Source organism: Podarcis melisellensis, assembly GCF_964234715.1.
Source record: "Podarcis melisellensis genome assembly, chromosome: 6".
NCBI classification, from domain to species: Eukaryota; Metazoa; Chordata; class Lepidosauria; order Squamata; family Lacertidae; genus Podarcis; species Podarcis melisellensis.
Genome location: NC_138538.1, coordinates 39794331 through 39822305, shown reverse-complemented (window position 1 = coordinate 39822305; position 27975 = coordinate 39794331). Strand labels below are relative to the sequence as shown.

The window sequence follows — 27975 nt, the reverse complement described above, 5'->3', positions numbered from 1 at the left end:
TTGTTTTAAACTGGTTTAATGTGGCATACATGCTGGGCCTTTGACTGGACCTGGCTTCAAAAAAACAAACAAACCCCACCGCCTCTGTTTATACGTGCCTCTGGGGATGAGTTATTATGCAGAACAAAACTAAGGAAAATTGGATGTTGTAATCCAATATATTTTTGCCCATAGTGGATGATTCATGAAGTTCTGTTTTCTTTGCAAGCTGGGCACCATTTATCTGGAAGCTACAATGCAGCTGCGTTATCTTATTCAGATTACATCTCAAATTTTTTTCCTTATTGTTTAAGACAATTATAAGAATTAAACAAACACTTGGATGCAGCTTTAAAACAATATATTTTTAAAGTTCCAAAATCATCTACATTAAGCATGCATTTGAAATCTCTGATTTCCCACTAGTTAGAACAATGTAGATTTTTTTGGGGGGGGAGAGATAATTTTATTTCTGTTTCAAGTTATTTTCATTTCCAGTTCTTATTTTTTATTTTCTTTGGAAACTCCTAGAGTGGTTTGATTGCACCCCCACAGCTCACCTGGTTCACATGTCACACTAAGCCAAACCACATCTCAGTGTGCATGCCCAAGTGTGTGTGTGGCCTTTGGAAGAGAAGACTGCAGTTGCTTTACTCCTCTCTTGTTGTTTTGCTGCTGTGCTGCGCTGAGTTAAGCCATAGTTTGACTTAGTGTATTGTCTTAACCTGGGCTTGTGATTTAGCTATGGCAGACAAAACACAAGCAGTAAACCATAGGACAAGCTTTGAATGCAACTGATGGTTATTCTGGAGAGGGCTAAACCGTGAGTCTGGGTTCAGAAGACACGATGAACCAAACTATGGCTTATTTCAGCACAGTGCCGCATAAGAATGGCCAACCTTTTATTTGGTTTGTTTTTTCATGTTCTTTGGCTTGTGCTGTATATCTTAGGCATAGCATTTACTTTAGAACATTTAACCTTAAGTCATAGGCATTACATATTCAACACCTTGGGGCTGCAAGAAGGAATTACAACAGAAAACTAAAACATCATTTGCATCATTCACATTTTTATATAAAAATTAATTCGCATTTACAAAATAAAATTTAAAAAGACAACTTCTTCTAGGTTAACTAGTCAGGCAGGTCTGCCTGAGAGGTAGATTCTCCCCATCTGTGACACACGTTAAAGAAAATCCACGAGAATGTTTGCATAGATTAAAACAGCTTGAAAGGCATCAAATAATAAACCAAACGCTGCCCTTGAACTTTGTCCTGTAAATCAAGTTAGAGTCCTTCAACCAAAATTGCATCTGAGGTGAAGTCTAAGCATTGAGTAGACTGCAATCTGAGTATTTTCAATATAGTATTTAAGAGGTACAATTTATCCTTTTATCCCATACAGAATATGTATGGGATTGGCAAACAGGTCCAGGAAAATTGGCCCCTTCAGAAACTTTGTTTATTTCTCAATATGAACTTAAGCTGAATGTTTTCTAAATGTTTAGCTATTGAGAACAGGAAACTAAAGCACCAAAATACTGTGCAAGTAGCTATTATCTTGCAATTTCTAGACACAAGGTAGAAGCAGCAGTCAAAAGACAGTTACAGTTTTTGGATTCAAAGCGCTCTGAAAGGGTCTCTCTATGCATGTAGTTCCTATGGAAAGTAATTTACACATACACCAACACACACACACACACCTACCCCTGAACAGAACTGTTCTTAAAAAATGGGGAGTTGTAATAGAGAATACAACATTACTTCTAGGCAGTAGTTTGATAAGGCTCAGTACCACAGTATATACAGCACATGTTTCAAGAAATAATGGATGGTCACTAAACATACTGGTGGTGCATTTAGACCATAGAAACAAAGAGTGCTGTATTAGGCTGTAGTGGTGAAAGCAGAGGAATAATTGGGCAACATCTTCAGAGGCATGCTTAATTTTAGTGTGAAATCTATAAAATCAGTTCACACTTTGGAAGCAAACGTCCCCTTAATAAACCCCAAATAACTACACCTTATGAGAGTTACATCTGTTGATCAATCATATATTCTCTGTGTTTCCTCATATTTCTCTTAATAAAAACAAGGATGATGACTGAGAGTTCCTGCGTATGTGTGTATGCTAGATACATCCTGAAGGGTTCATAAGAATTGCTTGAAGTGCGGGATGAGTCCTAGAGAGAAGTCATTATAGTCCTGCTATTCTTCTGCTTCTTCTAGATAGATGAAGAATATTCCCTGAGTTTCTCCTTCTGTCGCCCATGCCAACTGCTTCAAGAATCGCTTGCTCTGCATTTCAATAACCAGAGATGAATGGAGGGAGAAGAGATCATCAGGTCAGAAGGCCCTGTGCTGCAAAAGCACCAATGGTCCCATTCCACAAAGGGTATTTTTCTTGCTATTCAGACACAGGGACATCTCTTCATAAAGTAATGTCTTGGTCAAGAAGTTTGCCATCATATGAGTGTTTCTCATGAGCTCACAGTGCTGTCTGTGCATCCGAATGAAAAATGCTTCCAAACATTTCCTAGGAGAAAAAAAAAAGATTTGGGTTAGAGTAACTGATGCTGAGAATATTAGTAACAGGCCAGAAATGTACTAAGAAGAATGAGCGCTCAGACATTTCACTTATTACCACATTTTTCTTTTAACTTACCTCTTCTAAGTTTTGAAATTCAGCGCTGCTGTCTTCCAATGATTCATCAGAGATAGAGACTTCTATCTGACTTGACCTCTGTATGGAAGCATGACAAATCACCAGTTATTGTTTGCAAGCTAAAAAACGTGATAATGTTGCTAGTCAGCCATTTATTTGTTTAAAACCAAAGGTCAGCACAAGACTCTAAAAGATTTAATTACCAATACAAATACTAGCAAGGGGACAGCTCAATGTATATTTATTTGAGATGATCTCCCCAATGTGGTGCTGTAATAGACAGGACAGTATATACAGCAACTGTTGTGTACTTTTTCAGCTGCTCCTGCAAACATTGTGGTCATGAACGTAAGAAGAGGCTGCTGGATCAGGCCAATGACCCATCTAATCCAGCATCCTGTTCTCACAGTGGTCAACTAGATGCCTGTGGGAAGCATGCAAGCAGGACCCAAGCTCAAGAGCACTCTCCCTTCCCCGAGTTTCCAGTTGTACTCTCCCCTTTGCAATGGCCTATGGCTACAAGTAATAAATATTTATTGTATTGTAACATGGGGTATAATTGTTATTTGTAGGCACTGCAACATGTTTGTAGTGCTTTGTTACACTGTTCTGGCACTAGATCCACATGTCAGCAAGCTCCCCAAACATTTTCTAGATTCTATAAGGAACAGATTATTCTATGCAAATTCATTAAACAGTAATGTGCCCACACACAAACCCTTATGGTTGACATATACCACAGTGAATACATTGTGTTAATGCATTCATTCCCAAGTACTAAAAGTCTTGTAAGAATGAAACAACGGTTCTGTGAATAGTTTGGTTTCAGTGGAGTTTGCATGATGTGATGGCACTTCAAGTTGTTCTTGGAAAGGTCAGTGCATTCAAATAGCATTTGTTAAGGGTATGAGTGGAGTGGCAAGCGTTGGAAGTTTGAAAAATAGAATGTACACAGACATCTTTCATGAATGTTGTAGACACAAATATCTGTGTGTGGTTCAGGACAGGCTTCTAAAAATATTGCCCAGCCCCCACGTATCTGCCTCCTATCATGCCTCAGGAGCTAGACCCAGCCTCACGGTGGAACAAGGACTTAGTCCTTTGCCCCATATCCAAATGATAACCAGATGATTTCACCTTCAACAAATCTCTTAGGAGCAAATAGCAGTTGCCATACAGCAATGATTAGGTGTTCCATCATGTCAGCTGAAAGCTGGGTCAACAAGTCCTTTATCAAGCAAAGAAATGCAAATAAGGAAACCAAGACCATGACTACCCCATGAGCTTAGCAGCTAGATATAAAATGATGGGGTGTTATTTATTTTTTTATAAAATGTCTGTGTGCTAGTTTGTTGCATGCAACACAGGTTTGCTTTGCAGACTGACTCACACATGCATGATTATAACTTGATAAGTGCAGCATCGAGTGGCAATTTGCAAGTCTGAATGAGCCATTTTGCCACCGATCAAAACCATATTATTCATCTTTCGTCTCTTCATATACAATGTTTTTGTAGAATCAGTTCATACATTCAGCTGCAAGTTAATAGAGTGAGGTGTCATCAATTTGCTTATGACACCCGGCTTTATTTCTCCTTTTAACCAGAGACATTGAGGTGGCAGGCATGCTGAATCAGTGTTTGAGATTAGTAATGACCAATAAGCTAAAGCTCAGTCCATATGAGATAAAGTTACTTGTTGGTAGTGAGTTTATTTGATCTGGGAGGCCAGTTAATACTTTTATCTCCACAAGAGTTAGCAGAATCAATTGCTGATCTTCATTTGGGGCTCTTCCCCACAATTCCATAGGAATTTTTTAAAAGCCAACCTGTGGAGGCTTCTAGAGAAAGAAGCACAAAACCAGAATGACCTCTGCAACTTGCCTGTCTGCCCAGACAGCATTCCATTTAGACGAACCACTGAATTGTATAGATTTGCTGTCTATATCTGTGCATGAACACACAGAACTGAGATATGGGGCGATTTAACATGCCACCATGTCTAGTCCTTACTTAATATTTCTTTATTTGCACCTATCCAAATCCAAACAGATTTTGCCCATTACATTTAGACTGGACCACTAACAACTTCATGTTTTGTTTTGTTTTTCATGTTTCAAACTTAGTCATCTGTGATAGGTTTCCAGGAAGAGCAGACCACTATATTCTCTCAGGACTCAGGCTGGATAAAATGAGTCCAGAATGGAAAAGTAGTCAGGGCAGCTTGCAGCCCTTGTCCCCAAAACTAGCACACCAACACACACCCATTGACCAGACACTCAGCTATGTCTTTCTAATGACTAAAAGGAGCCTGTTGTCTCATTCCCCTCAAGCTTCCTCTTCAGAGTCTGATGTGGCAGAAATATTAGCATTTTTCTTTTTCTTTTTGAAAAAGTTGCTAACAGGTGCAAAGCTAGGCTTGAAAATAGGTGTACAGTATCTGAAGATCAGAGGAGCAATTGATCCAGTGGTGAGGTGTAGGGCTGTGAGTCTGTAAGTGGTGGTGAACAATAGGAAGAGGGCAGAAGGTTTGGTTGCATTCATACATACTATACTGGTTACAGTGTAGGACTAAAACTGCAAAGACACAAGTTCAAATCTCCCCTCAGCCATGAAACTCACTGGGTGACTTTGGGTCAGTCAACAACCCTCAGCCTAACCTACTTAACAGGGTTGTTATAAAGAGTGGAGGACTGTGTACGCTGTCTTGAGCTTCTTGGAGAAAAGGCAGGATCAAAGTGTAAGAAAAGAAAAAGCCAATTAGCCAATCTGATTCATAACCACTAAGGCAATGTCCAAAAGGAAAGCAGAAGAGTATGAAACACACATGCACAGAGCTGCCTGTGGCGAAAAGAGTGAAGAGAAAATGAATCATCTTTACCTGCTCTAAGTCAGGACGCTGTGTGGCTCTGTTTCCATTCATTGTTGCAAACAAAACAGCATCATGGATGGTCACGAAGAGATGACTGGGCTCAAGACCCCCTTCTTCAAAGACTCCCCCCGTGCGGATATCATCATACACTTGGGCTAACGAAGGAAACAAAGTTATATAGACTAAACTGCAAGCAGGAGCTGTGTGCTGGAAAATTATTTGTGTCAGGGCATTTCCTATACACTAGATTTGTGAGCAAGAATAATAGGTAGAAGGCCTATGTTATGCAAAATGATAACATTTAAAGCCCATAGGGCCTGTTGCAATTGTTAAGAATCAGACACAAGTATATGGAACTAGGATGATGCCCTATTGCTGTTTGAATTTGACGCTCAGAATGTTAATGGATTGAGCAAGAGGACTAAGGGGGACTGCAGGTTCTTTGTTGGGAAATGCCCCCCCCCCCAGCTGTACACTTGGAAGCAGCTGGCTCATGTCATGTGTTGGCAAAATATTTTTTTTCTGGGACAAGAAGTGGTATAGAAAGAGTCACTGTGTCATTAAACCCCTAAGATCTGGAGACTCACATTATTTAGAACCCTGTCCGAAGCTCCAATATGTAGAGTAATTCATTAATTTCACCATCATTATCATAACACTCTTAAGGAAATCTCATAATTCTTGAATCATTGTAGGATAACAAGGCTGTTTTAGGGTAGTCCGTGAGCGAGACACCCCTATTCCACTGGAGGCGAAAGGTGAAAGCCCACATGATTTCATATGTTTATTAAGTTAAAATGTGGGTTGAATTGCAATCATGAAAAAAAATACCCTATACTTTTGCCTCAGTAGAAGTGCCATCCCTCCTCTGAGTTTCCATCTTTCAGCTTTAAGCTGCTTTGGCATATCAATTGCATGCTATTTCCAAGAACAATCAAGTTCAAGAAATCTAAGGTATAATCGTACCTCTTATGGTTAAGTAAAGTCACACATTTACAACCATTAGCAATGTCTAATGATTTCAGAAAAACACAACCCTGAATCTAAAATTAATGCAGTGAAGCGGAAGAAAACACCAACCCCTTAATCATGTAAGTCTCTTATACCTGCCTCTTCATATGCTGTTGTGTGATTTATTTAGTTTTAAGCATTGTGTGTCTTTTCTGCTGGCTACAAACAGGCTTTGTTGTGAATTGTCATACCCTGAACCATTTAGCTGGCTAAAGCAGCCACAATGGAACAAGGAGTTTATACCAGGAAACTGATACAAAACCAATTCACATTGGATATTTAATACTACTAGAGGGGCAGAAACTACATGCAACAATCAGTTTCAGATGTGTGATTCTTCCCCTGATTTGTAGAGCCTGTTTAACCCTTCCACTTATGGCCTTCCAGCTGTTTTGCCAACGATGGAGGAGATAGGGTGCACGAGTATCTTTTCACCCACAAGAAGAAAAGCAGATTGGTGAAAGCAAACTTTGAAGTGACAAATAGCCTGGCAGCCTCCGAGGTTACTTTGCATACATATAAAAAGTCAGAGGGCATTGCTCAGTGATGTTTGAACTTGATTTGTGTTACTGCTGCATTATTAAATACCTACTCAGTCACAACGCTACACTACAGAACAGCACTTGTAAATTTGTATAGTACCTAGATTTTTGCAATTAATATGTATGTTTCACATGCAATATATTTATTTGCTTCCAGCAGTTATTCTGCCCATTTTCAATGCCCTCAAAATGGAAGATAGAGAAAATATGGTACAAAGAGCAATAGACCCACCTTGTACATTTGCCAGAAATACTTGAATCCCAATCCTCTGATAGTTGGTGCACAGCTATATGAGGAGACCGGGGGTGGGGGAGGGAAAGAGAGTACATTATTAGCTTTTACAACACGAAATCTGAGAGTCCATGAATTTAGGATGCACTACAAATTCAAGACATGGTACATTAGCATAATAACACTTCCAGTGTCATGTGGGGGGACGGACACCAAACAATATGTAGCACTGCATTTTCAAAAGTGCTTAGCTCAGGTGATACTGATGCAATGTGTAACCCTGGAACAGCAATGGGAATCACCAAGTGTTCAGGCTCAGTAAACAACGGCTGAGCTTTGAATAGTGCAGCAGAAGGAGATCTGTAGGAGGAGTGCAAGGGTCACAGTCTGTTTCTGGTAACTGACCTGTGTTCCTTCGATTCAGCATCTTGTTCTGATTGCTTATCTGGCAGCGTTTACAACTAGCTGAAACGAGCCTAATCCTACCCTGTGCCTGCCAACTTTTCTTAAAAATAAGACTATTGCAGCTCTTGTTATTAAAACTTAAGAGAACTCAATGGGAAGTTTTAAAGAGAACGAATTCAGTAGGCAGTGCAGCGTCAAAGAAATAAACCAGAGGTGGAACCAAGAGGAAAACTGACCTTTCCCAAAGCTTTTGTGCCCATCAGGTCCACAAAGCAAACGCCGCTCATATCCAGGATAATTGTGTGGAAGTTGACAAATGGGGGCGCTGTGGTCATGGGGTCAATGTTTGATTCTGGAATTGCACTGCAGGTGCTGCTGCAATGACTGGCAATGGTTCCCTGTTCAGCCTGCTTTTCAGATGGGTTGAAGTTAATGTAGGAGACGCTTTTACCATTTGCGGAGGTCTGGTTATTGTTGGTATCTGTCGGAGACATGCTTGCAAAATCCTTCTGGAGCTCTTGCAGAGACATAGTCTGTAGCAAAAGAAGGGGGACCACATTCAAGTTCACATTTATTCCAACTTATTTTCATTGCTGTTGATCTTATTTATTGTGAGTTGCTTTGGGTTGCATTGGCAAAGAAACAAACAAACCGTGACTAATGAGTTTAATAAATTAATAAAATCTTGGTTTCATATGTTATATGTTGATTATATGTGGATAGACACATAGAATCGTAGACTTGGAAGGGTCCCTGAGAATGATCTAGCAGCTGTCCCATACGGGGATCGAACCTGCAACATGCATGCGTGTTTATGCACATACACCACATTTCTACCATGGTTGGTATCTGAAGTGGTTAGCAAAATATCAGAAAATGCCATTAAAACAAAACAAAACCAGCCGTCAAATACATTAATACAAACTTTTATATGATATCATTTGAATATTGGCTTGAAATACTGAAAAAGGCTCTCCTGAGAGTCAGAGTGCTCTCCTGAATGAGTTGAGACTGAGGGATTTCAGCATTAATCATAAGCAGTAGTGCTAGCTGTTGGTTGTTTGTCTACTAATTCTTTTTGTAAACAGCATTGAGGGTTGTTGTTGTTTTACAATCAAGTGGTATATAAATTTTATGAAATAAATCAAATAATTCCAAAGAAAGACAGTAATAGATTATAAAAAAACATACAAGTGGCGCATGAAGGGCAAAGGAAGGAATGGCCCAACAATTCCCAATTTTAGCACGTTCATACATTTTCTTCACATTTTTCACTGTAGAATTCAGTAGCTTGCACTGGATTTGCAATAAATAACTAATGAATATTCTTTGCCTTACAATGATAAAACTAATAGGAAAAACTCCAGTCTAGTCCAACATTTATTGGACTAGTTTGGCCCAATATTACAACAACAACAACAACAATTTGCATGCTAGTACCATTATCCAGTCCCTGCTCTAACCTGCAGCTTCCTGTGTTTGTGGCAGAATCAACTTGCAAACATCTTCTTGCTAATCAAGTAATTCCTGTTTCATATGTGGCAATTAGCTGTGTATTTTTCAAAAAAAATCTTGTCCTTCCAGTTGGCAAGGAATTAGGCCAGAGTTTTCAAAACAGCAACACTTGGGATAAATAGCGATTTTTAAATTATGCATCTCATTTTCATTTAATTATGGGCAGAGCCACTGTATGGAAATTGGTGTGTGTGGTGGTGGTGGTGGGGAGATCTGCCAGGCTTGCACCAACCAGGTGAAGAAAGGAGAGTGTTTTCTTTTTGTTTTGTTTTAAATCTCTCCCATTGACCATTCTACACTTTGCATTATCTATTCTGACCAGCAACCGCTCTCCACAGTGACCCAAAGCAATTTACAAAAAATGTTACACTTGTTTTCAATATTTTTGGGAAAGGAATTTATTTCCCTTCCCCCTAGTTAGTGCATTAGTTGCAGTAGTGGGTGCAGAACAAAATGTGGCACATGAAAGTTACGGGCATCTATTGGATAGTACCTATGAAGTCACACATGATGAATGACTTCATTATGTGAACTTTTTTTTAAATAAAGTAGTTTATTTAATTTTTTTTAAATTAAATGGAGGCTGGCTTCTCCTCCTCTGTCCCAGTCAGGTTTAGGAGTGGCCATGAAGGCTGGTGAAATCTCTCCCCAAAGTGGCAAACAAATGCTACCTCATAACCCAGCAGCAAAAACAGTTCTTTTTAGGCTGTTGGTAGCCTCTTTCCACTGTTGCAGCACACAGATCAACATTTTTTTTTAAAGGCCAGAATAAGTAGGGTTCTCTTCCTATCCCCAACAAAGCTGCCCTCTGGCGCTCCAACAAGGTTAACTCCTTCATGTATCAAGCATAGAAAGGATCTCTCACAACTAGGAAAATTGCTAAGTTACCTTGTTCTTCCTGAAGAGTGATTTTAGTTTGCTTGTTTTCTCTGATGTTGCCCTTGCCTTTTCTTGATTCTTCACATACTTTTTCCTTGCCAAGTAGACTTTGATGGGATCCACACCAGTCTGTTTAAATAAAAGACAGTAAGCCAGGTTGTTCTCAACTCCTACGGGTAACAAACGGGCCACCATGTTCAACGACCCTGTCCCTCAAGTGAAAGCCAGTTCCAGGACCCCCAGGGCTTTCCCCTCTCTCTATCCTTGAGCCCCACCCCAATTGGCCGGGTTGTAGTGGTGGTGGTGGTCCTGGAGACTCCCCAGGAAAGTGCGCAGGAGGAAGGAAAGGCAAGATCGTTGCATCAGGCAAGCAGAATGGAATGACCTCCTTAGTGGCATGTTGGATTCTACCTAGGGAATCCACAGTTCCTACCGTAAGTGGTGGAGCTGAAAAGCGAGAGGTGGACCCGCTTACATTTAAAAATGTGTCTTCCTAACTTGAGCAAGAGTTATATTTATTGGGAAGCAATGGGTAGGGCTGGGATATTGGCTTCAAAATGAGATTCAAACACAATATTTCAGTGCAAGTGTGAGTACAGTACACTAGTTTGCCCAGTGACTGCTTCTGCCTCCTAAGATGTCCTTGGGTGGTGACAATGATACATACACTTATTTTAAAAATAAAATAACAAAATACAGAGAAAAGTGGGGAAACTGCAATGAAATCTGAGAGGAAATCAAGAGAGAGAGAGAGAAGCCTAGGGAAATAAATAATATATTCACTTGGCCCTGAAAAGGCATCAGAGCAGGTGCCAGCCAAGCCTTTCGAAAAATTTTCCTACCAAGCTTATTCATCTCTCCACAACTTTTGGTGTTCCAGGCTTGTCACTGCAAGGTAGACTGAGCTCTGAAAACTGATGGTGCAGAAAGCCAAGTGGTATGACTTCTTGTTTTTTTATTTACTCATTTATTTACTCCCAACGTTTGTCAGTGAACTAAGTGAGAGAACTAAACAGGTCCAAAATACGCCTTTGTTTGCAAGACATTTGCTGTTGCTTAGTGAGGAAAACCGTACATTGCGATGAAGAAATGGTTTTGGCATGAGGTAAATATCTGTTCCTGTAATGCAAAAAATGGTTAATCATCGCCTACACAATAGATTTTTATTTTTTATTTTTTACCTTGGCAATAACTTTCTCCCTGAATATCTCTGAATTAGCGAAGTAAAGAGGGGAGCAGTAGGTAACAATTTTAATTCCTTCAATTTCTCGGACCTGCAAAGAAAGAGAAAAGTTCTCAGGGTTCAAATGGTACTTGCAGTTCTTTTGAGATGTTTAAAAGAAGGAGGAAAATTTAGTAAAGAACCCTTTACTCATACTTATCTAAGGAGAAATGAATGCGGGCGGTAATGGCTGCACTGTGGCAGCAGGCTCCTTCTCCAGATCTAGACATTTTTGGTGGCTAAGTGCATCTCAGATGGGGGAGACCATTCAACCCAGCAGAAGCTTTTACCTAAACAGCTGGCTGGCAGAATCCTAGGCTATGTGTGCCCTGTTGCAGGACTGAATATGTAGCACCTGTTAACATGTGGAGTCCCCTCAATTTGCTAGTCTGCTTCCTGAAAGTAGTGTCACTTTGGTAAGAGTTACTACTTTCCATTAACTCTTTCATCTCTGTTCTTGCTAGGGAACGGAACATAGCGAGAAAGTACATTTTCCTAATCTTGCACACTTTTCACCCTTTGCAAAAATTAAAGTGAAGTTCCTTCCCAGATAGTATTGGCTCTTCAATTTAGCCAAACAGGCTGCAAAGCAGAGCCTTAGTGCAGGGGTCAGCAAACTTTTTCAGCAAGGGGTCGGTCCACTGTCCCTCAGACCTTGTAGGGGGTGGACCATATTTTTTTGGGGGGGGTGAATGAATGAATTCCTGTGCCCCACAAATAACCCAGAGATGCATTTTAAATAAAAGCACACATTCTACTAATGTAAAAACACACTGATTCCCGGACCATCCGCGGGCCGGATTTAGAAGGTGACTGGGCTGGATCCGGCCCCCAGGCCTTAGTTTGCCTACCCATGTCTTAGTGATTAGGTTGCTGAGCCTGTTCCATGTGTTTGGCTTACATAAGATTCCCTATGGCACAGAACATAATTGGACATTCATACTAGAGCCAGTGTCACACACATTCCTATTTACTCTGCAAGCAGTGAGCTCCCACTGCTGGTTTGGGAAGTGGTGGACAAACAATGTTAGCCATGGAAATGGTTAGAAAAGAAAAGAGCAATGCTGCCAGAGAATTCCAAACTCTACTGAACAATAATGGCCAACTTTGTCCATCAATACTATGAGGTAAATTTGCACAACAAATAGATGCTCAAAACTCAAATCACATCTGATGAGAGAGCGAACATCTCACTTGTGTATTGATGGCAAAAAACAGGAGGAAGCAGAGGGTTATTTTCTGACCCATTTACCTTGTTGTAGACTTTGGGATTTTTGTATATATCAGTAGCAGCTACAGGACCAATGACACAACCATTGCGACTGTGAAGGAAAATGGAAAGAAACAATTGTCAAAATATAGACAGCCTTTTAAAAAAAAATCAGTTTCACTGAAGTTCCTGTTAATACAGTTCAATGATGCAAGTGAAGTAGAAAAGAAAGGATTGTGTGCTTAACTTCATTATAAGTCATTACATAGCTTTAGGCGCCAGGCAAAATTTTTTCTCTTTAACTACCTGTGGCTGTCACTGCTATGTTCCAAAACATCTGAAGGCAGACCTGTTTAGGGAAGTTTTTAATGTTTAATACTGTATTGTGTTTTTAATATTCGGTTGGGAGCCACCCAGAGTGGCTGGGGAAACCCAGCCAGATGGGCAGGGTATAAATAAATAAATAATAGTTGTTGTTGTTGTTATTTTATTATTATTATTATTATTATTATTATTATTATTATTATTATTATACCAGAACTATCCAAACTGGGGGAGAGATTATGAAACCAATCTACACTCTTCATCTCAATAAGAGAGATGTTGGGAAGGGAGAAAATCACTCTCAAAGTAGTGATGTCCACAGTTGGAGGAAATAAAATAAAAGGGGCAGGCCAATAGAGCTATTTATATCTATATAAATTTATCTATGGTTCCCATTTCACTGGGCCAATGGAGGAAATCTCTTGAAAACACAGCAGCATCAGTGGCTCTAATCTTGCTAAACAAAACAGAGTACAGTGGTACCTCGGGTTAAGAACTTAATTCGTTCTGGAGGTCTGTTCTTAACCTGAAACTGTTCTTAACCTGAGGTACCACTTTAGCTAATGGGGCCTCCTGCTGCTGCCGCGCCACCGGAGCACAATTTCTGTTCTCACCCTGAAGCAAAGTTCTTAACCCGAGGTACTATTGCTGGGTTAGTGGAGTCTGTAACCTGAAGCATCTGTAACCCGAGGTACCACTGTAGCTTCATTAGTCTAGCAATATGTAACAGTGTTTGTGATGGCCCATTTGCTATTCTCCTTCACCACCATCCTAAATTGATGACAGAGGGTGTGAAGAAAGGAAGAGTGTGTCTTCTGGATCAATTGTGTCATATATACATTAAAAAGCTGATTGAGTTTCTTCTTTTTCCTGAATGTGTTTCACAATGTTCAAAAGAGCGGAAAACTGCTGCCTTGTGAACATGGTAGACATTTAAGTTTTCCACAGTTGAATTTTCTTTTGTCGTGAATGTGCCCCCGTGTGGTGACAATTGGCAGCACACTAGGGAGCAGTCTTGACCATTGAAAAAACAAATGGGGGAATGAGACTAAGGGTGTGCCTTTACAAGTGGTTCCTCAAGATCCCTACAAGATCAGAATTATACCACGGGGAAATAAATGCTGATTCACATATTACCCTCATGGCATGGAGTTCTCTGTGGCCTGAATTTGCAAGGCCGATATGGGCAAGAAGGTCTGGGGATTCTTCCTAGTCCTTACAGGAGAGACTGTCCGTCAACGATAACAGACAGCAGGGGTCCATGACATTCTGATTCTACATTCCTATCTACATTGCAGGCATGGGAGATACCAAGGTGAGTCCTGCAAGCATCTTCTGCAGTCTACACTCATGCAAGGTTATTCCTATGTGGGAAGCATTTCTGCAAAACATTCCCCCCTCTATTTTTCTGAGATGGTGAAAGACCTAACCTGGTGGACGCCTTAGTGGTATGAAAAGAGAAACCAAGAAAAGCAGAGGTCCCCGTGCTTAGTCCTTTCCTATCGTCTACCATGATGAAACAGTTGTATCTAAAGATGCTCCCTGAATATAAAGCATTTCTTCCAACTGGTGCTAATGGGGATGGGAGGGAGTTGACTTGGGACTGTGAAGGAGTGGAGGCGGGGGAGGGAAGCCTTTCACAATTTGTTCCTGCCCTCGTCCCAGTTGGCATTGACCCTGCTGTTCACAAGGAAAGGAAAATGATCACTTTCCTCCCATCATGAATAGAGGTGGGGTATGTGTGGTTCAAATCAGGATCCCAGCAGGGACAATGGGTTAAAGATTCCCTCTGCAATGCCACATTCTCAATCTGTTTTAGTTCTCCCCACCAGCTATTTGGTTGTGGTTTTTTTTTTTTAAATTAACTGCACAACTACATGATCTGGTTTCACCTTGACTTTCTCTCTGGGTCAAGCTACCACAGGAAATATCAGCATAGTCCAGCATCACATTTATCTCTTATACTGAGAATTTAGTGAGTAATAAGTGGGAGTTCCCTTGTATCTATAATGGATTTGAGAGAAGGATACGTGCCACAGCTGTTTTTAACATGACGTAAATACTTTCATATTTATACCAGCCTTGGAATATATTTATGGGAATGGCAGATTAGCTAGCAGTTATCTGAAACTGACATCATTGTTTACTAACAGGGACTGGTGCTTTCATGTTCCACGTGCTGGGAGTTGCACCTGCCTTTGAAATTTTGACCCAAATGATGGAAAATGTCCCTCCTTGGGCCACACCACAGGCCACACCAGGAAAATACTTACAACTGGGTATGGAAAACCACCACAAGGATGGAAAAACCCACTCCGACAGCGAGTCCAAAGGGCAAGCCCAGGAAGAAAGCTGACAGGAAGCTCACCACCCAGACCACCTGTGGAAAGACATAAAATACAGCTGGTCACTTCCTTGCACTGAGAATGGGGAGGGGAATGGGGATACTTGGCTGAAGTGGACGGGCCTGGGATTTTAAATATATCTGCAAAGATAAGGTTGGGATATTGTAGACCGGAGTTAAGTTGTTGCCTCCTTAGACCCTTCCGTTTGATTTTCGTTGTTGTGTATACTGTGTATATACGGACAATGACAATAAATTTATCTTATCTTATCTTATCTTATCTTCCGTTCAAGTGAATGTGGACAAATGTGCTTTGCTCAACTCAAATTGCCATTAAGACACTTGTTTTATTGTTGCCTATTAAATTTCTTGTTCTCTTTGGAAAAACTGAGGATCTCAGCTAAGATACTGGAGTATCTACAGCAAGCATTGGGCCAAGATGGACAATTATATATGTGGTTCAGTAGTTTCCCATACAGTTCTTCCGAGAGTGTTTAAACTGATATATTTTTGGAGAAGTGGTTGTGTGCTGACTTTTTGCCAGCACATATCTGCTGGTTCTGTGGGATCTACACCAGTTGGACCAATCGAGTACAATTGTTTGTGTGACTGTATTCCTAAGGTATGTTTGCTCAGGTGCTGTGCAAAGCACCCTCTGCCCCAAGGCCCCTGCTTTTCCTATGTCGTCTCTTCTGCCATACCGGGGCAGGGAAAACAAGATGCAGCCTAGATTATCTTGCAGGGGTTGCTATTAGTTGAATATTTGATCTGACATCCCCACCCCAATATGTTTATTGAGCACTCAGACTTGCTTCAGCATGTACTCCTATACACATTTACCTGGGAGTAAGCCCTATTGAACTCCATGGGTTTTGCTACTGAAAAGAAATGATTTATTGATAAAATTTATATCCCTCCTTTTTGTATACAGTTTACTCAAGGGTATGTGAAGCTTTTCCAAACTAACTACTTGTGCAGGTGCGTCACTGAGTCAGGTGTTTTGCCCAGCATATTTCAAGACTGAATTCAAGTCCATTGTTGTGTAATTCCATATTCCGAACTTCAAAGCAATATCTCCCTTGGCTTCTATTTGAACAGCATTTTAAGAAAACTGTTGATGTCTGTAACTGAACGATTTGGATTATTCTTTTCACTGATAAAGCAGTTTCTGGAGAACACACATTGGCACAATTTACACTAATTTAGTTTACTGTTGTAAATCTTGTTCAAATAAAATATCCAACAACCAAACCTTTATAAAGCTCGTTTGCTTTTTCCATGGTACACATGCCAGTAAATTTTACATCAGCTAATGCCTGGAACCCTTATCTCTTTTTTTGTGAAGGACTTTTCTTCCCTGGAGGGCCATTATCTAAGAGTTTCAAGGAACAGTTTCTAGATATTGGATTGCGCCAACAAAGGAAGCTCCTTTGTACTAGGCTGAACTAGACTAAAAGGTCCAGTCATGACCGACTCTGGGGTTGCAGCGCTCACCTCGCTTTATTGGCCGAGGGAGCCAGAGTAGAGCTTCCGGGTCATGTGGCCAGCATGACTAAGTCACTTCTGGCGAACCAGAGCAGCACACGGAAACGCCGTTTACCTTCCCGCCAGAGCGGTACCTATTTATCTACTTGCACTTTCGAACTGCAGTGCTTTTGAACTGCTAGGTTGGCAGGAGCAGGGACCGAGCAACAGGAGCTCACCCCATCGCGGGGATTCGAACCGCCGAACTTCCGATCGGCAAGTCCTAGGCTCTGTGGTTTAACCCACAGCACCACCCTGAACTAGACTAGACCAGTATTAATTGTTAAGAGATTTTCAGGGTCTCTTTCGCATGTCAGAGATTGAACTTGAGTCATTTTGCATGGGAATCATATGTTCCCCTCCACCAGTATTATTAGTGTTGGCAACAGGCTCTAAAAGGCGGCTTGCATCATAGCAATAGACTTTGGCTGTGCTCTTCCATCAAAATAAATCATGTTGTGAAACCACAGGTTATGAAGCTGATAGCTTTCAAACTAGCCATAGTTAAGATTAACGAAACCAGAGTTAAATCTAGGACTCAAATGTAATGCAAATCTGCAGTTAATTAGAAAACAGAAACAAAAGCTTCCATAATGGTTGCATTATAAAGGGAGGAAGCAGTACACACGTCCAAGGTTCATTCCCATCATGATAAACAGTGGCATCCAATTGTAGCCTTGGTCATGTTAGCTCAGGTCTGTATATTGGATACACTAACCATCTGAATTTTTAGTTCAGAAGTTATGTTTATTGGGCTCTGTTCATAAACATTCATTTACAATATATTCCTATGTATTCATAAACTCCAGCAAGAAAATGTAATTATATGCCAAGGAAATAGAAATCTTGTTATCAGAATAAATATGCAATATGACTTATTCAAGGGCGACTCCTGCATTGCTTTACTTGGAATTTAACACTTGGAGTTCTTATGGAATATTTGTTTATCATTGAGAGACATGACTGAAATATATCTCCATGGCTATGCTGGCTAGATTCTTGCCTTTAGAAAAAAAAGCACCTGATATTCTTAGCAATCCAGATTTTATTAGGAACTCCAAGGGGATTTTATTGCATGTGGAAATGCAAAAGCCCCTGGTTTCACGTTCTCATTGAATACTTCATGCTGGTGGTGCTTTACAAAGGAATGACTTAACCCATACCAAACAATAGGTTCGGACTCCCCTCTTCTCTCACAAGGCATTTAAAAAGGGGCACTCACACAGTCCAGCTTGCTTTTTTTCCAGAGGTAGTAAGGATCAGTCAATTGCTTGAGAGAATTCTTCAGGTTCACAGCTATCAAGGCTCCCAACACAGCCTGCAATAAAGATCACACAACATAGATATAGATAACAAACAGATAACTAAAAGATAACTAAATAGATAACAAAAAGCCTCAATAATATAACAGCCTTTTGCTGCCCCAGTGTGATTCCTGTTTCTGCCACAATGGCTACATTTGCTTGATGGGAGTATGCTGGAAGTCAGATATTGCTGCACATTGCCAAAAAATCATTAATATGCTGTATAGTGGTTGTCCTTTTCCAACACAATGCCTGCTCAAGTAGGCCCAAACTGTCTTGAAGATAAATTCCTACTAGAACTAGGTCACAGGCAAAAGGAACTATCAGCACATTCCTATACAGTGTTACTTTGGTTTACGAACTTCATCCGTTCCGAAAGTCTATTTTTAAACCAAAACCATTCTTAAACTGAGGCGTGCTTTCCCTAATGAGGCCTTCCGCCGCCGGTGCCCTTCCACCATTCGGCTTCCATTTGTAAACCGAGGTACAGTTCACAAACCAGAACACTACTTCCAGTTTTGCGGAGTTCGTAAACAGGACTGTTCATAAACTGAGGTACCACTGTATATGTTTAGTCAAAAGTAAGTCTGTTTTCAATAGTACTTGCTCCCAGGAAAGCATGCATAGGAATGTAGCCTCAGTGGCAAAATTGTGCAGCCTCATAAGAAGTGAGTTCTGCCACTTGCCTGGTTCCTGTCATCATGTTCCCTTTCCTTGCCAGTTGTAACTGAAACAGTGTCCGCAACAGTGCAAATGTGTTCACATGACAAAAAAAGGGTTAGAGTAACTTTCTGTCAAGTACTCTGAATTTAGCCAGTCATTTCCTTCCATCTGAAATCAAAATGGCACCACGCTAGAATTTGTTTCACCAAGCCTGTTACAGAAAGGTGTCCCTTTATACTGGTTTTATACCAGTTCAACTGTCTGCTTCTCCCAAAGAATCCTGGGGTTTGTAAATTGGTGGAGGTATATGCAATTCTCTGATTCCTAGGTCACCTCAGAAAATACAATTTCCGGGGTTCTCTGGGGAAAGAGAATGACTATTAAGCCAGGATAAGCCTGTGGTGTAAATACAGCAGAAGATAGGTCTGAATTACACAGTCTGGAAGCATGTCTTAATGCTCAGTGGTACAATTTTTACCTTAGGAAGAGGGCCGAGGTAGATTCCCAAGGACAACATGGTTATCATCACGACCACTGCCACACAAAAGCTTGCCATCTGAGGAGAGAAAAGTAACTTAGCATAACATAAATTGCAGGTCCTTTTTGTGATATCTGTCAGTAGTAGAAGCAAGAAGCAATATAAGTCTGGTAGCTGAGGGAGATTAGTGGGATAGAAAGATGGCTTCTTGTCCTGCTCCACCCCTTGCTTGCAACAGAGCCTTGAATTATTTGTTATCTGTATACGAGAGGCCATGTTATTAGTAACTACATTGTTAATCATTGGGGGGGGGAGTGTTTACATATAATAACACTGCATTTAATTGGAGAATCTGGCCATTTTTATAATTGTGGACTTTCGAATTATGTCAAAGAGCTTCTGGTTAGCCTATAGATCAGGGGTGGGAAATCTTTGTCCCTCCAGATGTTGCTGGACTATGAGTGTCATCATCTGGATTATTGGCCATGTTGTTTGAGAGTGATGGGAGAGGCCAACAAAATCAGGAAGTTTGCAGGTTCCCTATACCTGAGACAGATCCTTGCTGTGCAATTTTTCATTTGTTGCCTTTTATTTAAAGAACAGGCACCTCTGGACAAGCCTGAGGAGTTCCGGATCCCCTGTGAAAAGTTCAGAACAGCACCAAGCAAGGGCTCTGTTGATTTATAAAGCTAGAGAAGGCAGAACAGAATGGATCTGATCCATTTGTTTAATGGAGGATTGCATCTGAGAGTCCATAAAGTGTCTTGTGGCACTTTCAAGACCAAAAGATGTGCTGTAATATAATGCATTTGATGAAGTGGACTGTGGACCCCAAAGGCTTATGCTGTAATAAATTCATTGGTCTTGAAGATGCCACAAGACTCTTGGATGCAACAAGCTAAGATGGCTACCGCTCTGGAAATTGAGATACAGTGATGCAAAATCCTGTTTGCCCATCATCGTGCAAAGCCACATGTTAATACCGTGTACCCTGACCAACTATAATGGGTGGGGAACCTGTGGCTCTCCAGACGTTGATGGACTACAGTTCTCACCATGCCTGAGTATTGGCCATGCTGGCTGGGGCTGATGGGAGTTGGTGTCCAACAATATCTGGAGGGGCCACAGGTTCTTCACCTCAAGAACAGTCAGTACAACTTGAACTGCTGCAGATGAAAAACTGGCATAGTCTTAATATCTATTTCGGAATCTGACAAAAATTAAAATAGGCATGATTACAAATTGCAAGTGTTGGGGGGCTAGTGCGCTGTAGTGTGGTGGTGAAAATGGAGCTCCAAATCAGGCTGTTCCTGGTTCAAATCTCATTTCAGCCATGAATTCACCAGAGGGCCTTAGACAAGCCACTTTTTCTCACCCTCCACTCTCTGCCCCATATAGGGGAATTGACCCAGCTTTAAAGGGTTGTAAGGATTACAACAAGATGATGTTTCTGAAGTGTTGGATACATTTGAAAGTACTATTTGAATGCTAATGGTTACCATTTGGCTCTGCTTTTGAAGATCCACCCATGTGGCCAGTTCTGTTCCAATAACAGAACAACAGGTTGATTATCTACCTGCGGTATAAAAGAGTCATCTGCTTTCATTTGAAAGCCATGTCACTCTGGGAATTTGCGTTTAGAGATGATGCAGTGTATTAACTGTTTTAGATCCTAAGCCCTCCTCACATTATTTCCCCAATGAAAAGAATGTTCAACTAGTTCAAGTTAATCCATGATCTAGAAATGCTCACAGCTCATCTTACAAAGTCTCCTACTTTGAGAAGAGAGAGGGGATAAACAAACCAATAAATTAATAACCTGAGATTTTCCTCCAGCTCCATCCACAGCTAAGGTCACAGAAAGAGCACAGCAAATTACGTGGATTTTGAAAAAGGATCCAAAAAAGTTGCTGCAACCGAGGGCCAGCATTTCCTATGGAAACAAGGATAATGGACGAATCAGTTTAGGTGGCAGCATTAACAAACAAGATGACATTTCTCCTACAGTAAGGTTATTTTGGCAGCTATTGCTGGGATGCAAAAAGTAGGTCAAGTGGTCATATAGCTCCAAGATTCTTCCTTCACATGTGAGGGTGGCATTATTTATACAAAAGACTGCCGTCATACCTGCAATCGCATCACCTGAGGCTCTTTCACACCCCATGAAAATTGCTTCTTCTCACTCCAGAAGCATCCCAGGATTCTCTGACTCTCTTGCAAACCCTCAGAGCAGGAAAATTATTGCAGGCTTCCCTTAACCGCAACTCTAATCTGAGACTCTCATCCCTGATGAATCATCCAGCAAGCAGCACAGAAAGGTCCTGCAGGAGTAACCTGTAGCACACTTGGCGACAGGTTGTTTTAAAAAGCTGTGGTTGTGCAAGTGCTAGCAAGGGAGAACACGCTCCACAGCCATGTGATGCACACAAGGCATTTTCAGAAGACACAGTTTGTGAGCTGCTCTTTGGAGAAGCCTCTTTAATCTGGCTGAGAGGTCTTAGGAACTAATTGCTTGAACTAATTGCTAAATATCCAACAAATAGTCTCCATGTGTGTGTGCGCTCCAGATTCTTCTCTGAGTCAGGGGCCAGTTCTCAGTAGAGTTATCAAGCAGCAACAGACCAGCACAACCTGAAATGTACAGGAGCTATTTAACACAATGGCACTGAGATTTGCACAAAGTATGCTTACTGCTGGGGTTCATACAGTTGTTGTGAAATATAATATCCTGTTTTGTTTTGCTTATTTGTCAATAGGCACCCAGAGTAGCTTTGACAAAAAACAAGAAAAAAATGTTCTGTTAAAAATAACATTAGAAACCAATCACGTCAAGCCACAGTTGCAATAGCCACCACTGCTGGCAACTGCCTCCTTAAGGAAGAATCAAGGTACCCGTGGCCAGGGCCAGTACACGCATGAGGTAAGGTGAGCAGACTGCCTTGGGCGGCTGGATCCATAGGGGCAGCAGATCCCAATGCAGACGTTCATTTCCCCTTGTTCCTGATGCACATCTTCACTCACCCCTTCTTTCCTTGTGGGGAGGGTTAGGGTTAGGTCGTTTGCCTCAGGTGCCAAAATGTTGTGGGCTAGTCCTGCTCAAGGCAGCACCAACTTAGGAAGGCTACAAACAGAGGGGCGTCCGGGGGGGGGAGGGGTCTGCATCTTCCCCACAGGGCCATCAGGCAGAGTGAGGCAGTTGCCTAAGGTGTGGAATCCAAGGGGTGCCACCGCTTGAGAAATGACTTCCAGCAAGATGTCAGAATCTGTCACCGTTGTGACCCCAGTGAGCAAACTGTGGCAGGGGTGGCATTTTCCTGTTTTGCCTCAGGTGGTGAAACAGGACAGGCCTTCCCTGCCTGTGGTCCTCCAGATGTTATTGGATTCCAACCCACCAGCCTCAGCCAGTAGGTCAGGGATGAGTCTATTAATACCTGGTGGGCCACAAGTTCCCCTCTGCTCCCATAAGGCAAACTCTTCATGTGAGGCAGATGTTATCTCCTCTTCGTGTGATTCCTGCTCTGCCTGGGATTGGACTAGATGACCCATTCGGTTCCTTCCAACTCTATGATTCTATTATTTTCTCTCCCTAGTTTTTTTTGATGTGTTGAGAAAATTGCCCAGCCTGATAAGGCAAGCAGTTGCATACCCAATGCCTCACTGCTTGGAGATTGTTGTAACTCGGCCTCCATTGGATCCTCTTTGATAGCAACTTAATCCATCCATGGTGTGTGTTGCAGTTACTAAGAGGAGTCTGAGGGGAACTCTCCATAGCAGTGTTTGAATTACAAGGAGGTCCTTTTACTTGTTGTGAAGGCTCTCTTAAATACTATTGTTAGAAGAGTAAGGGGAGTGAACTGACTAAAACTGAGGGGAGTCAGGGGCAGGGATTGGAAATATCATTAAGAGCCCCCTACTTTTCTTCCTATAAATTTAGCACTGTCTCTCTGAGGACAAGTCACCAGACTCCAACCCTGGAAATGGCCAACTTTGGGGTTGAGTTATTTTTCCTTTCTCTGTAAAGAGCCACTAAATGTTACCTGGTTAGGGTCCACATCATAGCCATGCTTGGTTCCAAGAGTTCTGCCCATGGCCAGGTTGATCACATAGCCCACAATGGCAAGTGAGAAAGCTGTGCCAATCATGTCCTTCCACTTGCCTACCTCAGGAAGAGTAGCAGATGGAAATCTAACATCAGAGGAACAAAATAAAGCAGACAGGATAAGAAAACAAGTAGCTGGAGATTAAACCAATGGACCAGAGAGATGGTGGTGTGTGTGTGTGTGTGTGTGTGTGTGTGATGTAGAAGCAAGATTCAGTTCTGCCCACTTATCCCCCAAAAGAGTAATGCATGAGTTGGTCTTAATATATAATGGATTCAAGCCATTACAAACATAGTAATAGCCTAGAAGGCAGTCCTGTCCCCCACAAAAAACCCTTGTTTATTCCTTCAGCACAGGAATGTTGACATGTGCAGACCTTATAATAGTCACGGCAGCATAGAATGAATGGTACAGTTTTATACCGCAATGGTTATTATCCACTTTGCAATTATACTGTGCTTGTAATTCATTAAAGGACTGACTCATATAAATCAAGGCTTGCAGACACTGTCCACTTTAAGCTTGCCCTACTTTCCATTCCATTTAGAGATGCTGAAACACATCCAGCCACTGCAAGCTCTGTTTCAACTTGTTTTCAGAAGGGCCCACAATTTTATCTATTCTTGCCCTCACCTTCAACATGGCCAGTTGTTAATTCTGGGAGCTGGTGGGAAAGTTGGGGGGGGGGGAGAGAGATTGCAGCAGAGTGGGAGTAAAAAAAGCCTTCTCTTCTTTTTTAAAAAACCCTCTTTCCACTGCTCACTTTGCTGCAAACTCTCCAAGTTTTCTTATTTTTAGTTCATGAATCTTCCAAATCATGTCTGGCTCAGCCCTTATTCCAGAATATATTCATTATTAAATACAGTGGGTGGGATTCATGGATTGGCATCATTAGGATATCCCTGTTCTGGAAGAGAAGGAACTCTTGGAAAGAGAATAATCCTGTGCATTGACTCACCCCATATTAATATGGCCAACAATGGGCATGTCATATTTATCAGGCATATCAAAGCTTCCAGAAATTGCAGTAGCTACAATGACCTGAAATCAAAGCATAAAAAAGGCTTTAGGCTAGCAGCACATTTTTCAGTTTCATACAAGCTAAATTTGTCAATATATTCCTTCAGCAGGGAACTGGATTCAGTTTATATAAATTTTGATTTGCATTAAGGTGGGGAGAAATCCATTAAGAGTATTTTTCCTGTAAATAGTGAATAAATGAATGAATGTAGAAGTTAGTCCTGCATTATCATATCTACCAGCTATGTTTAAATTTGTGGATGCATTGGAGTGCTCCATTTATTGTCAGGACACTCCATTTAAAGTCTCTTTTGTAAGAAGAAGATGGTGGCTACTGGGTAGATCAAAATATATAATAGAGAATTATCAGAGTCTGGGAGAAGAGTGCTTTCTGGTCACAGGTCTGTCTTAGAGCTAACTGCTATAATAAAGCTGATAAGTCAGAGAAAGTTTTATTCGGGCATTTTGCCATGGTTCACATGGATTCCTGTTCTCACGGCATCTCTCCTGCACATTTCAGTTTTTGAAACTTGAGTAAATTCTGCTTTTTCTGCCATCCTGTCTCCACCAATACTATTCAAAACCAGAGTAAAGTGGATGTAACACATTCCTATATTAGAACAGCAAGCTTCATTTCACACTGCTGCAATAGCAAACTTTGGAGTGATTGCAAATTGAAACCAAAGACAAGGTCTGCCCAAATCTTTGCATTTCCCACAGCTCTAATTACACAAATGCTCCCTGGGTGTCAGCACGTACATTGGCCTCCTGCCTCCCTGATCACCTGAGGCATGTAAGCATCTTACTACAGCTTCCTGTCTTATCACGTTTCAGTACTTTGGAATACAACTGCATTATCTGCATGGACATTTCCTGCTGTATAGTCCGAGGATGTTTTCACCCAGACTCATTGAAGCACGAGTCAAGGTTAAGCTGGCCATATCAGCACATTTTTCTTTAGTGACCTTGGCTGACCAAACACCTGAGAGCACAAGTTTGCATTGTTGTTTAAATTGGTGGGATATATAGGTTAATGATGCAGTTAGTATCAGCAACAGGTTTGTGAGCCTGCAGATGAATAATACCCTAACGTTTTTAATATCTACTGTATTTTTCGCTCTATAAGATGCACCTAGTTTTTGGAGGAGGAAAACAAGAAAAAAAAATTTCTGAATCTCAGAAGCCAGAACAGCAAGAGGGATCGCTACGCAGTGAAAGCAGCAATCCCTCTTGCTGTTCTGGCTTCTGGGATAGCTGCACAGCCTGCATTAGTTCCATAAGATGCACACACATTTCTCCTTACTTTTTAGGAGGGGAAAAGTGAGTCTTATAGAGCAAAAAATACGGTAACTTCTTCATGGACCAGTTTGTCACAGCAGGTGTGCAAAAGGGGCACAGGCTAAGGAATGGTTTGAAGCTGCCTTGCTTAGCAAATAACTGTTGTTATAAACCACGACTCCCAGTTCATAAGTAATGCTAAAAAGAGCTTTGTTGAAAGTGAAACTAAACTTGGCATAAGTCCTCCTTCTAAGAAAGTGGAAAGAGAAAGTCTGCTTCACGAAGACTTGTGGCCTCTCATCCATATAGTACCAAGCTGTAGCTTAGCATGGCTTATGAACAGGAAATTGTCCAAGAGTTGGGAAAGCATGTTATTATTAAAACAACAGAAGCATTATCTTGAATGAAGATGGTTGAATTCCCTGAGTCAAATTACAGAGGGGTAGTTGTGTTAGTTCGTGGCAATAAAAACAGCCAAGAGTCTTGCAAAACCTTAACAAATTCATTGGGGAAGGATTTCATCCATTTCATCAGATATGGTAGACTCTTGTGCACAAATAACTGGACATTTATTGTGCAAAGGGGGGGGGGGAGAGAATCCAAACATTTGGAAAGGACTCAGAAGACCTCTAGTACAACCAGAAACATGCCAGCTTCCTTATCTCAAATCAGAAAACTTGAGTGTAATACTTCCCCCAGGAGTGAATTATTGCATCAATTTCCTCCTTGGGTGTATTTTTGACCACTCTGTTAGCTGAATAGTCAACAGCTCTTTTATAAACTTATCTCTGCATCTGAAGAGAAGGGAGGGCAGGCACTGACTACAATGGAGGTTCTAATGCCCTCTAACCACTTTGATAAAAGCAGGGGAAAGAAAGAGCTCAGGATCTACTACTTACTATAACAATCTCCATGGGAATGGGGACTCGAATCTTCTTCATGTATTTCATATTCAGTTCCTTCACGATAATCAGAAGCACGGTGCTGATCAATGCAAAGACGAGGGAGGCTATATTGGTCTTGGGCAAGTTTTTGCAAATATCAATAAAGGTCTAGAAAAAAGAAAAGAAGGATGAAACAAGAAAAGGGCAGCATGTGCATTTTTCAGCATGACTGGGAGATATGCCATGGTGTTTGTTTTCCAAGACATGAAGATGGTCCATCAGTGGCCATTATTTAGCCTTGTAGTCTGCTGTTGAGACTTGCTAGCACTCAAAGCAGCACAGTCCCTGCAGTAGCCAGCTCTGGATTAATTATAGGGTCAGTAAGCAGGGCCTGACCAGACAGGATGCATTTAATCTGATTTGTTGTTTCCAACAACGGCATCCAGCTGGGAATTCAGAGAAAGGTTCAAGAGGCGCGCAGCAGGTCACTGCAGCCTCCATAACTCCACAAACACTTTCTTCTAATCCCTTATAATTAAAATGTGGAAGAATTAATGGTAACTCTGCCACTTATGTGCACATTTCCTAGAATTACAGGACCCTAAGAGTACTCCTGTACCTTTGAAGAGTTATCTAGAAGGGAAAATTTACCAGGTGGAGCTTTTCCTGCCATGCAGACCATGTCAAGCAAAATTCTGCCTTCTGTGCAAGATTTGGGAGACTCTGCAAGCCTGCCATTCTCTCCTGAAATATCTGTCCTTTCCTGACCTCATGCTTTCTTCATTCCAGTTGATCACATTTCCTTTCGTAAATATATGGTTTAATTATCTATTTTATTTTATTATTTTCATTTGTTCTTGCATTTTAAGGCAAAGAAAAGAAAAACATCTCAGCCATTCATTATTGCATTAAACATCAAGCCAACTCTTCCTGGGCCCAGTCAGTTGACTAGGGAAATTAATCATTAATATCATTTGTCACAATCAGGCAGTTTAGGGTAATAACCATCATATCATCTTCTAGTAACTAACTTACATAAACAATGGCAAGGGGTCCTGTGTAAGAGTCAATCTTCAGGCCAAAGATATACTTGAGCACAGAGATGAGGATCTGCAGGCCAGCTGCTGTCATGAACCCCCTGATGAAGGATTCTGAGAGGTAGATCGCAACGAAGCCAAACTGCACGAATCCTAGGCATATCTATGGATAGACAGACAGACAGGCATGCCAGATGGAATAGTGAGCACAACTTCTCAGAAGGATATCCCATAGTTCAAACTATAGTCCACAGGAATCTTGGATAGGGAAGAAATTCAGTTCAGTGTGCAAATGAAGCTGAGTTTAAATAATTTGCTCTTTCCAAATCAACATGGGAACCAAAGTATAGCCATCCTTCAAAGTTCACACTTATATAAGTTTTGCAATGCAGTTCCCCAGCCAACCACTGTTTAAAAAAATACATATAACAGGAGGAAACGGGCAGAAAAATGAATATAGCAAGCGAACACAACAAACTAAAATGTGT

The 27975-nt window shown here is 41.2% G+C and overlaps 1 protein-coding gene and 1 long non-coding RNA gene across 3 annotated transcripts in view; one reads left to right on the top strand and one right to left on the bottom strand.

The window, feature by feature from the left end:
* Window positions 1-1032: 1032 nt before the first annotated feature.
* Window positions 1033-27975, bottom strand: part of SLC26A9 (solute carrier family 26 member 9) — a 57663-nt gene continuing 30720 nt past the window's right edge. For both annotated transcript variants that reach the window (XM_081916322.1, XM_081916321.1), the window contains 16 exons: window positions 27486-27650; window positions 26466-26618; window positions 24227-24309; window positions 23206-23353; window positions 20988-21101; window positions 19169-19246; window positions 17946-18041; window positions 15129-15235; window positions 12574-12643; window positions 11281-11373; window positions 10109-10228; window positions 7942-8238; window positions 7301-7355; window positions 5525-5670; window positions 2645-2722; window positions 1033-2515 (listed from right to left, as the gene is read on the bottom strand). In XM_081916322.1, coding sequence (XP_081772448.1) covers window positions 2468-2515; window positions 2645-2722; window positions 5525-5670; window positions 7301-7355; window positions 7942-8238; window positions 10109-10228; window positions 11281-11373; window positions 12574-12643; window positions 15129-15235; window positions 17946-18041; window positions 19169-19246; window positions 20988-21101; window positions 23206-23353; window positions 24227-24309; window positions 26466-26618; window positions 27486-27650 — 1851 coding nt within the window. In that variant the 3' untranslated portion in view covers window positions 1033-2467. The remainder of the gene's footprint in view (window positions 2516-2644; window positions 2723-5524; window positions 5671-7300; window positions 7356-7941; window positions 8239-10108; window positions 10229-11280; window positions 11374-12573; window positions 12644-15128; window positions 15236-17945; window positions 18042-19168; window positions 19247-20987; window positions 21102-23205; window positions 23354-24226; window positions 24310-26465; window positions 26619-27485; window positions 27651-27975) is intronic.
* LOC309372700 lies at window positions 21966-27236 on the top strand. Its single transcript, XR_014169631.1, has 3 exons — window positions 21966-22088; window positions 23103-23160; window positions 27040-27236. It is a non-coding gene; the product is annotated as an uncharacterized lncRNA (long non-coding RNA).